Source organism: Dendrobium catenatum, unplaced genomic scaffold, assembly GCF_001605985.2.
Source record: "Dendrobium catenatum unplaced genomic scaffold, ASM160598v2 fragScaff_scaffold_1680, whole genome shotgun sequence".
Classification (NCBI taxonomy): Eukaryota; Viridiplantae; Streptophyta; class Magnoliopsida; order Asparagales; family Orchidaceae; genus Dendrobium; species Dendrobium catenatum.
In genome coordinates, this window is record NW_021320142.1 from 84,974 (window position 1) to 97,182 (window position 12,209).

The window sequence follows — 12,209 nt, forward strand, 5'->3', positions numbered from 1 at the left end:
TCCTACAGTCTTCTCCTTCGAAGTCTCCCGAAAAGTACCCGTTGTCGGCTCCTTGGGTGCCAGAAAGGTGGTGGTCCTCTTGTTCGAACCTCCTGAGTTGCTGCATCCCATCTCTCTCTCCAAGTGCCTATGATCCTCCACTAATTGAGCTAACTCCATAGCCTCTCCTAAGTCACGAGACCTCATTACTCTAACCACTTCCCGGATCTCTTGTGTCAGTCCCTTCATGAAATTTTCCTCTAGCACTGTCTCAAGAAGGCTGTCCAATCGGCTAGCAAGGTACTCGAATCTCTTCCGGTACTCCATCACTGAACCATTATGTGTCAAGGCGAAGAACTGCTCGTAGAAGTCTCCTCCCCTGCCAGTTCGGAAACGTTCTATCAAACAATCCTTGAACTATTTCCAACTTCGTATGAGTTGTCGCATGTCCCTCCACAGGTACTAAGACAAAGCCTTCCCTTAAACATAGGCCCGCTTCCATTAGTCTCTCCTCTTCCGTCAACCCATTGACGGTGAAATATCTTTCTATCCTGTAGATCCACCAATGTGTGTCCTCGCCCTCAAAGATGGACATCTTCAGCTTTCCCACGTTCAGGCCACCCCCTGAATCCTTCATAGCCTCCCATTCCTCGAAGAGGAGGTGCCCCCCCCCCTCCACCCCTAATCGTCACGCTCTTCCCTTCAGCGCTCATACCCAAATCCTTCCTCAGAATCTCCTCTTCTTCTTTCAAAATCAACAGCCTGGTAATCAAAATCTTTCCCTCTTCTTACAAATTCAGCACCCCATAGCCACTGCTCATCTCCTCCCTAGAAAATGATTCTAGAGAGACATTCCGTCTTCTCCCTTTAGGATCTCCACTTCTGGATTTTTCCTTCCCCTAAACATGTTAGGGTTCCCACCTCTTCCATGGCTGCTGGTAGTTTCCTTTGCTTCCAATGTCGCCGGTTTGGGTTTGACTTCAAGCAATTTCTTCAACATGTATTTCACCACGGCGAACTTTTCCTCCATCCTTTCATTGGCGGATGCGATATGATTTTGAAAATCAGCTATCTTCTCCTCAAAATCTACTTTGAGTTGCTCAAGTTCTCCCTCCAAAACTTCCACTTTTCTTCCGGCCAGTGGTTCCCCTTAGATCGACGTGCTCTTATACCAATTTGATAGGAAACACTTGTTGATCTCGAGTATTTCCTATAAATCTTCGGAAAACAATGAGAATTCTCCACAAAAATCCACACAAAACCACGAAACAATAGATAATTTATATTATTTGATTAAAGGGAAATGGAAAATATCAAGATATAATTGATCATCTATTCGAGAGGAGGATCTTTCTCTCCCAAATTTTTAGACGCCGCTAGAGCCCAAAGAAACTAAGAGATATCAAATTCAATCCAAATTCAAGATGCCCTAATCCTATGAAAACAAACTATTTAATGCATACAAATCAAAAGGAAATCCCTAAATAGTCCCTACATTCAAATTTCCCTCCCAACTCCCTCAAAAAAACTTCCTAAACAACTCAAGCACACCCGGGCATGCGTTCGGCACGTACAGGAGGCAAAAAAGTCCACCTCTGTTCGCATAAGCCGGTCCTGTCGGATCGGCTGGACCGGTCTAACATCCACATAAACAAGTTAGGAGATTCTCGTTTTGGTTTATTTTAGGAATCTCATAGGGAAGCCATGAACAAAATAAAACTGATGAGAAGAACTTCATATAATTATTCTCATTTTCAACTCTAGTGAGAATATTTTTGTGATCGATAAGGCCAGCTAAAATTGAAGAACGCAGAATCAAACCAACAAAAAGCTATCTTATACCTTTTATATTCAGATGGTTAGAAGCAAATTTACATACTAGAGCCAAATAAATTTTTTTGTAAGAAATTTAATCTCAAATGTTGAGAAGGAAAAAATGGCAAACCATATCACATAAAGGTCAATTTCAGAGTAGGAAGGGTGGGGAAAAGGATTTAATTAGTTTTGGTGAAATTACCTAATTTAATTGAGGAAAGGGAGCCAATTTACCATCATCAACTTCAACAAAAGTTCGAATAGGCAAATGACCAATTTCTGGAGTATTGTTGCCAAGAGGAGAGAAGAGGCTCTTAACTTGTGACTTGGTGCTTATCTCGTTGATCCAAATACCTACTTTAGGCCATTGAGGACACTCACCTCTCAAGCCCTAGCAAAGAACTACATGTTGCGGAGATGAGGTTCTTTTACAATGGAACTCAAGCCATGTTACCAGAACTGTGTCTCCATTGTGATGCTAAACACAGCTTCTTTATCATGCTGTTGAGGTTGCTCGCCTCTCAAGCTCTTGCGATTTTACTAGTTGAGATATTATCTTATTGTTCATATTGAAATGCAAAAGAAAACCGTGAATTTATTTTTCTTTCACGTTTCGTTTGAATAGGAATGAATTTATAAAACTGATGATTCTACATTTACTTATTACACCTACTTTTATTGTCCCATCGTTCTTGTAAACAATTAAAGGACCTTCATATCTAAGATGCATAATATAATAAAAGTCCATTTTGAACTTGATCATCCTGGCAAGTGAGTATGATTATTGGTACTATAACAATCATGTTGAGCAGTATCCTTAAGAGTCCCTTATGGTCATCATCAACTCCATCTTGCTGCAGTGGGCTCTTGTTTGGAGAGTGATGGTCGTGATATTATTGTGAAAGATCAAGAGCCTAGAAGCCATAAATAACCAAGGTTCATCTAAAGAACAGTGACATCTCCATCGAACATTATAGCATTACTGTCTTAAGCGGCCACTGATGATCTCACGAGTTGTTATATACACGGTATCTATAGGTGAAGTTTGGTGGGAACAATGTTATTAGGGCTATTGTGGGAGACATCAGGGAGATGCAAAAACACTACAAGAAAAAAGTCACAAGTACTGGAGGTTCACAAGTCGTCAATGGAATAGATCCTTAATGTAGAAAGTATAACTAATATTTATTAAAATATTTACTTATCACCTCCTAGCTTTCTAATGATTTGGTATGGTCTAAAAACTGGAGAATACATTTCTTTAATAGGTGTTTCATAGAAAGCATTTAGGAAGAACAAAATTTGTATATAATTACATTGTTCATATTCCCAAACACTAAGAATTCATATCAGAAAACTATGATGGCATCTGCTACAATATAATATGTTTCATTATCAATCAATAAATAGGAGGATGATGCCTCTGACACCTCTCAGCTCTGAATGAAAGGGTGGCTTAGCTATTCTAATGTCAAAGCTATTTGTGCATGACTGTTGTAAGAAAGTTAAAATAAATTTGCATCTTGCAATGATGATTGGCCAAAGAATTTAGGATGATAGTTTTTGAGGAAATAAGTGTTATTTAAGAGAGGGAGTTTTACTTGGTAGAAAATATAATTTGGAAGTAGCAAACTAAAATATAATAACTTAGTATTGCCAATCTCTTCTTATTCTTCTTCATTCTATTTGTTCTTCTTGCCTGTGATCCTTCCTCTTCTTCTTATAGTCTACTTTTCTTCTTTTCTTATTGTACCATCATCTTTTAAGAAAATAGGATTAATTACTATCTCTACTTGGATAATTTATGCCCCTATTTTAGGGCCTTCAGAGGGCAACCATTAGCATCTTATAATAATCTCTTACCTCACTTTCTAATGCACAATTAGCGTTCAGGTTAGACTATTTATAGGACCCAAAGGTGAGTTTTATTGGGTTTTTTTCTATTGAGTTGTGCGTTCTTTTAAGGCATGAGATATTAACTTGAGGGCGAGTGAGTTTCCGTGCTGATCTTGCTCGGCCAGAATCTTTTCCACTCATTCAGCTAACTAAAGCATTGATGGCATCTATTGCGGGACATGATACCTCTGTTTCTAGTTTCTGGTGTGCTGGATAGATGAGTACCAAAAAATCTATTAAGAATCTTTTCCCCTCGTCCAACTAACTTAAGCATTGATGGCATCCTTTTCCACTCAGCTCCTAAAACTTAAGCACTTTTTTAATATTTTTTGGTTGTACTTCTCCTATGTGTTATCATATTAAAATCATTTTTCTAGACAAGTTTAATATAGCATAGTTTGAAGAATTTACAAATAGATTCAACTTGTTGTGGTGGGGGGTATTTTGCATTGTATTCTCATTTTTTATGAACATCCGTGCTAAATATAACAAACTGATGGAGAGTGTATCACACCGGATCACAAGCTTTTTTTATTGTTAGATTGTAGCTAGACAGTTAATAAATTAGCTGATAGAATGTGCCCAAGTTCTAGTAACAAAATATGTATGCTCATTTGTCGTGTCTGATACCTCTTTAGCATCTGTGATAACGCAGCATCGTAATTTGAAATCTTTGACTCTATACTATAAAATAAGTCAAAAGGTGCATTAATATGCAACTTTTTAATTTTAATTTATGTTGTTAAATATTTCCTTGTAGAGCTATGTAATGGCTTATATAATTCTATTTGGTGCAGGGGTTGGTGTTGGATTCATCTCCTCTCTGATATCCTTCTGAATGTTTTTTTTTTTGTTATTTCTCGTTGCTAGTCACTAGAGATCTATACTGCAAACGATATATTTGGGGTTTGTTACACTATATAAATACTTCTACTTTGCATACGGTAATAAGCTATTGGACTGCTACTTTGGTCAGTGTAATAATCTTTGGAATCCAAGGTCTTAACTGACTTCATGTAATGATATCATTATGTAGACATAATAGGAAGACTTCATTATGCAGATTCCAATTTGCTGGCTTTATAATGATTATGGTCATATCTGTAACTTGGTTTGGATAGGCGGGTTGTAAGCCTTAGCATTTTTGGTTCACTTTACTCATTAGTTGTTTATTTTCTGGATGGGCTTTGCCCACTTTCAGGTTGAAGGAGGACAGGGCAAAGGGTTATGGATTAGCTCTACTCTTGAATTTTGATGCTATGCGACTTTTAGGAGGCTATGTAGCTGTAAAGCAATTTAGGATCACCATATTACTTTTACAATGCTTAATTTATGGTACAAGTTTTTTTAATTTTTCATCCAAGCAAAACACTTTTTTCAAACGGTTGCACCATGTTTTGTGCTAATTATTGGGAAGATGGGGAGGTGTGTTTGATGAAGCTCTTGACATATGACAACTTAACAAATAAATGTGGAAAGAAAGATTGGGAGCATTATCAGTACCTCTATTCATGCATACGATGCAAATATTAGAGACTTATGTTCTTTTTTATTGTTCAGTACGAATTTGCCACTTAAGAAAAATTCCAAACCAAATCCACCTGGAACCTTGTTTTCATTCATTTTTTATACCAACACATTTAGAAGAGTACCAAAAATGGTTGGTTAAATGAATGCTACACTTTAAATGTGGTACAGATTTTTACTATTTGTATGTGTCGATGTACTTTTAGTTTTTATTTGTATGCAATATCTACTATTCCATAACTATAATCTGTGGCATATTTTCTATGTATTTTATTTTGTTATATCGGTCCTAGCTCATATTCAAATGGTCATAGTTCCATTTCCTGCAAATATTTGTAATACTAGAACACATCTAGAATTTAATTCCTTAACCATTTATCACCTATTCAAGTATGCAGGCCTTGATGTTGACAAGTAAGTTCGGCGATCTTTTTTTGTTATTTTCCAATTTTAACCTTGGTTAAAAGTGAAATTTAACTCTTGGTTTCGCCTTGCAGTCTTCAAAATTTGGAATGCTGTCTTTTTGTCCTTTTCCCTTACTTTTCGTGAGTGAATAATTGATCCGTGTTCTGTCTTTGCATGAAATGAAATTCTGTTATTTTCAAATTTGTTGATGCAATTATTATGTTTTCTGCTCTTAGATATATGCTGGCTGAGGGAATCGGTTTGTCTGGAATTGTTTCAATATTGTTTACAGGAATTGTAAGTATATTGTTAGTTAACCATGAAGTTAATTACCCATTTTTTGAGAAGAAAAATCACCTATACCTTTTTTCTTTGTAGGTTATGAAGCACTACACATTCTCAAATTTATCAGAAAATTCACAACGTTTTTCTGCTGCATTTTTCCACTTGATCTCATCACTAGCGGAAACATTTGTGTAAGAGACTTGCAAGTTTTTAATCACCTGGACATGACAAGTCAAGTATATTATCATTACTAAAGGTTCTTCTTCTACCTGCAGATTCATCTATATGGGTTTTGACATTGCTATGGAACAGCACAGCTGGTCTCATGTTGGATTTATTTTTTTCTCAATTGTATCCTTTATAATATATCTCGTAGTATGAGTTCAATTTCATACTTAGTAGGGTTTTTAAGAAGTTGAGCGAAGGCAAGTCTATCTCTACTCAAGGCAGACTTTGTCAAGGTCTGCTCTACATAGTGAATTGGAAATTGAATTGACTTTCATGCCAATTCAATTTAGTTTTAAGTTGGAAATGAAAATTTTCCGGCATATGTGGTCCAACTTTGGCTTAGTTTTGATTAGAGATTGTCCAATTTCATTCAACTAGAATTATTAATTTCCTTATATTTGAGAAAGATTCAAAGAGATTATTCATTTAAATAAGAAAATATTACATTCTACAATTTCTCAAACCAAAATTGTTAATATAGTTTTTAAATAAAAAAAATAACTAGAACTAATTTTTTGTGTAGATAACACTTTCAATGGTAATAATGTTGTCTCAGAAGTTCAAGCTAGAATGCTGATTATAATTTTGGAATATTCTAAATGCTCTTGGATTATTGCATTCGTCCACTAAACTTCTAATGGATCAATTATCTCGAACGATCCTACTCCAAATCATATGAAATAAAATTCTGTTTTGATATCACCTAGCTAAACAAGAATAAAGTCTATGAGCACAACAAGAAAAGCTATCGGAACAAAAACAATTGCTATTATTCACAAATTTCTTACTAACAATACAAAGATCAATAATGCTATGGTAATGTAGGAGAGTAATGAGTAGTACAAATGATAGACGAAATGCAAGTCTGTCATTAGTTTAGAGCAAAACTCATCAAGGATTTAGACCTTGGTCTTAAATTAAGAAAGGCATCTACTGATCTATTGTCTTGTCAAATCTACGATTAAGGTTAAAGATTATATGCATGCAAAATATTGAGTTAAATGTTTAGATAAGGTTTTAAATCCAAATGAGATTCCTATTGAGATTTCTAAGATATGGGATATTGCAGTTATTTCGTTAACTTTTTTTTAGTAGAATTTAAATGTCCCAATGGATGCTAACTAATGTGGCCCTTCCTATGATCACTTGGCAGAGAGCTCCACCTCCTCACAGAACATCTTGGGTTCGAAGTTTGCAGTATTGTGGGTGACTTACCTTTTGATGATCAAAATTAAAATAAAAAAAATTAAATAGGAAATGAGATGTTCCAGATTATGATAACTATAAATCAATCAAAATTTAAGTCGTACTATGAAGTTATGTGAGAGTAATGGGACATAGTTTAAGAAAATAGTATGTCAATTTCTAGGAATCAATTTTATTTCATGCTAGGATGCTCTACTATGAAAGCAATTTTTGTGTTAATACAATTAATAGAAATGTATATAGAGTAGAGAAGGATTTTCATATGATTTTTATTGATCTTGAGAAAATATATGAGCATGTACCTCAAGAATTGCTTTTTTGTGTATTAAGGAAAAAATGTGTCACTTATATGTTAAAGTTATTAATATCAGCATGAGAAGTAGTTCTTGAGTCGTCAAAAAGTTTCAGATTATAATAGCATTACATATGACAACATAGTGTCCATATTTTTATCTATTAATTACGGAGATATTTATATAGGATATTTAAAGTGAGGTGTCTTGATGTATACTTTTTATAAATGAGATAATTCTAATTGGTGGAATTTCTATTGAAATAAGTAAAAAAATCAAACAATAGGAAAAATATTTAGAAGATAAATGGCTTAACAAGCTATAGTAGGTAAAACAAATTGAGTATATAATATGTAATTTTAGGTGTGATATTAACATTTATTAAATTAATTTTATTAGAAGATAAAATGATACATAGGTGTGATAAGTTTAAGTATCTTTGATCTATTATTTAGAAGAATATGATATAACTTTTAGAGATAAGATTGGTTAGTTAAATTAGAGAAGTGCCTCAATGATTCTGATGCTAGATGTTTTAAAGTTTGGGTTTACTAATGTAACTATGATGATATAATAAAATATCGATCGCCCAAAAGAAATTAGGATTCATATATGAAAGATAACTAATTGCATAAAAGCTTTTGCTTTTTTAAGTGCAAATCAGAAAATATGAGAATTAAAACCAAAATGGTTATGCAATAATTGATTAAATTCAAAGACAATAATGAAAAATAAGCTAGCAATGGATAACTTTCGATCATAATTGAAATCACAATTTTATAAATTTTGAATAAAATCAAGAATTATAGTAAGCCAATATAAAAAAAATAGAAGGAAAAAGAAAGGAAATAGTTCACCTAAGTGAAAAAAAATTCAGCATCGCATCATTGCAAAGAAATAACTTTTTTTTTTTTGGAATTAGTTAGTATCACTTGTACCGCACTCGTAGTTGTTACACATCCATTTTGTACACTGAAGATTGTACACTATAATTTGAAATTTATTTAATTGAAGTGTTTTAAATTACCCATTTCAAACTATCTATTTATAAACTTTTCATTCCTATGTTAGTAGATTTGGTTGTTACATAATCAGCTCATTTCAAATTAATCCCAAAATTCAAGTGTTGAGTTCACATATTAGCTCTAGTGGTACAAAAAACACAAATCAGCTCTAGTTGTACAAAAAAACACAAATCAGTTTGCAATAGATTAACATTAACCACAACACTTTCTCCTTTAATTTGAAGTTCAAAAGCATCAATACCATGCTTGGGAAAGCATCGTGAAATAGTGAACATATGACTCGAACCTCCACACTTAACTTAAAAATCAACCAAGAATCAAGCTAGCTTGAGTCTATGCCAAACCGCATAAACCGACGTAGTATTAGAGAATCAAATAACTGAGAACACATCCTATTCTCAGAGGCATTCATCATTATAGTTCATTTATTTACTCGATATTTTTGACAAGTTATAGACTTGCAGATCTCCATCATTTAAGAGTATTATGTGATAAGAAGATATCATGTATATTTGAAGTTATGGTTTTATTTTACCGCAATTACGTCAATAATGTTGTATGGATGTGGGGCCATAAAAGTTGATATCCAAGTCGAGCATGATAGAAATGAGAATGTTAATATGTTATGTCTAAATTTGAAAGGGTAAATGATTGAATGATTATATTAGAGGAATGATTTTAGTGACAATTATTGAATATAAGGTAATTAAAATTAGACTTAAGTGCTTTGGATATGTTTAACGAAGAAAACAAAATGCTTCTATTAGACAAGTAGATAAAATTTTGTCACATGATTAGGAAGGAGAACAGGTAAATATAAGATAATATGAATAAAGGTTGTTCAAAATGATTTACAAAGAATAAATTTTGCAACTCCGACATCATTATGTAGAAATGAATGAAAAATGAGGATTCGTAGCACCGACTGATAAGGCAAACAAATTATGATAATGATAAAAATATTAAGTCAGCTTAAATTAATTCCTAGGGTTAAACTTGATTTAAAATTGCTCTTTTGACGCATTATTGGCTGGTAATTTGACTTCAGCCAGTAATTTGTTTCTATTTCTGTCAACAATGATCACTAAGAAAATTTGCTTGCCATATTTTTTTTGTTCCTTAACTTATTTTCTTTATAAATGATCAGCTATTCATCGTGGTTGCAAGGTATGCAATTCCTACTCAGTTATAACCCCTCTAATTGTGTTTATCCAGACTGTTCGTAAAGCATATTTAAAACGTTCATTCTTGCTAATGTAATTCTAATTCAATGTTCAAGTTTTGACCTGTGATGTGGACTGCATTCAAGCTGTTGCCAGCTTCTTAGGAAAATAGATTTCACATAATTTGCAATATGTTTTTTTCTGTTATTGAACAGACATGACCTGGTACCAATTGTTTGAATGTACATGATGTTCCTCGTACTTCAGGAGAGCATGAACCATTTTCTTTTTTTAGCCTCTCAATTCTTTTGGTAGTAGGGCTTATGGAAAATTCCAGGGAGATCCATAGCAGATGAATGGAAAATATTAAATGAAATCTCATTTACGTTTATGTATAGAAATTATTTTATTCATGGATACTTTTAAGGTATATTTATCTTTTCTGATAATGTTTTATGATTTGCAGTATATCTTTTGAATTGAGGTATTAGCTATTTTAGAATTGCAGCAACATAAAACTAATACGATTCAGTATAAACTTGAAATGCATGTGATGAAGACCGTTTGATTCAGTTTTGTTTTCAATGTCAATAGCATGATTAATTAGGTATTTATCTACAATATTTAGATAATTGTATCAAGGGAATATTTGGATCTTTATCCTCTTTTATTTTATTAGAACTTATTTCTTGCCTTAATTTTCTATTGCTTTAATTGCTTGTAACATTTGGGTCCCATTCATTATAAATAAAACAATCGGGGTTAGGTGGCATCATTATTGTTTGAATGAAAATAAACTAAGCAATGATCAACCTTCCTCTTTTCTTATTTCTCATTCTGTCTTTCTTTGTCCTTCATCTTCAATAATATTTTCCTACGTTTGCTTTTTTTGCAAACACTATCGTTGCCAGGTCTCAAGTCCTGAATGAAAAAAATGGTGGGTTAATTGCGTTTGGTAGTCGACAACCAGCATAAAATTTGTCGAATAATCATGACATAAATCCTTTAAAAAATTGTGTTAATGCTAGGGCTGTGGGCTCCAAAAATTCGGCCCCGGCCTCCCCGCCGCGCTTTTCTTTTTATTCGGCGAGGGAGTTTTAACTGATAAGTTTCGAGGTAAATTTTGGAAGGCAGATGGGTTTGAAGATAAGACACTACCCAGAGATTTCGCCCTCATTTTGTGAGGACTTTATGATCTGATTTCTAGTTTCCTGTAGGCGCAAGCCCCTATAGTTAATTACCCCTCCCGATCACGAGAGAGAACTTTCGATTAAGGCTAGTCGTCAATCAGATACGTATAGAATACGTGTATCTGGCATTATAATTTTTTTAATTGCTAATACCTTATTTAAGAAAAGAGATGAACATCTCATCACTTATAAAAATGGATTTAGTAAAACTCAGATTGATTAATTTCTTATAAGAAAATTAGATCATTTAGATTGCAAAGATTGTAAAGTTATTCCGAGTGAAAATTTATGTACCCAACATCGATTATTACTTTTAGATTTTAAGACAAAGGGGTAGAAAATAAAAATATAAATTAAAACAATATTCTAGGATTAGATGGGGGCATTTAAAAAATATTAACAAAAAGTTATAAGTTTTATCCATAGGTTAGTCGCAAAAAGTAGGACAAAAGGAGTTATGATTTTATGGAAGGGGTAGTGAGGGTTGGGGTGGTTTGATGCCTTGGGAAGATGTCGGGGATGCTTTAGGAAGTGGATATGTAGCACATGAGTAAGCAAGATAGCTAGCCTCCCCCACCAAGAAGAAATCAAAAGCTAACCAACAAGCTCCAACCCAAAGAAAAATAATTCTCAGATTCTTTTTTAAGTTCCAAAAATTGATTTCATTACAGCAAGAGGGCTACTTTATTATAAGAATCCCCGAAAGCAAACAAATTTAAATTATAAAAATGGAGGGAAGGGGGTGGCTACATTACCTGGAAGCATTAAATTGCCTCTAGATTCTATTTAAGACATCAAGTTCAAAGTGTTTAGGTCCCACTTTGCATGCAATGCATAAATATTTGAATTAAACTTGAAGTTATCTAGATATTATAATTACATGATTTAAATTCAAGCAACAAATGAGCTCGTTGGGCTACACATAAGTCCTCTTTGAATTTTTTTGGACTTTGACTTGAGAGATCTAGTGAATGATATTCATGAGCCTCCTTGATGTTTTTCTTGCACTTCATTAGCTTTAGCTTTGGTCTTGTGAGTGATTCTTGTAAATCACTATGTTAAATCACTATGTATTGCCTTTTTTTTATTCCTACAGATAATACTGAAAGCACCCACCCTCAATTTCATCAAATTCATTGCGCCCCATAATTTTTAGAAGTCATTTACTTTGTATGTTTATTGGAATTGATTTTAGTT

General features: G+C 33.6%; 1 protein-coding gene across 3 annotated transcripts in view; it reads left to right on the top strand.

The window, feature by feature from the left end:
• Positions 1 to 3,550: 3,550 nt before the first annotated feature.
• The window catches only part of LOC110104895 (sodium/hydrogen exchanger 6), a 68,348-nt gene continuing 59,689 nt past the window's right edge, over positions 3,551 to 12,209 (top strand). The window contains exons 1-7 of one of the 3 annotated variants that reach the window (XM_028701362.1): positions 3,551 to 4,516; positions 5,600 to 5,631; positions 5,715 to 5,762; positions 5,859 to 5,919; positions 6,001 to 6,098; positions 6,183 to 6,258; positions 9,807 to 9,826. In XM_028701362.1, coding sequence (XP_028557195.1) covers positions 4,460 to 4,516; positions 5,600 to 5,631; positions 5,715 to 5,762; positions 5,859 to 5,919; positions 6,001 to 6,098; positions 6,183 to 6,258; positions 9,807 to 9,826 — 392 coding nt within the window. In that variant the 5' untranslated portion in view covers positions 3,551 to 4,459. The remainder of the gene's footprint in view (positions 4,517 to 5,599; positions 5,632 to 5,714; positions 5,763 to 5,858; positions 5,920 to 6,000; positions 6,099 to 6,182; positions 6,259 to 9,806; positions 9,827 to 12,209) is intronic. The other 2 variants (XM_020834178.2, XM_028701363.1) reach the window with 2 other exon arrangements.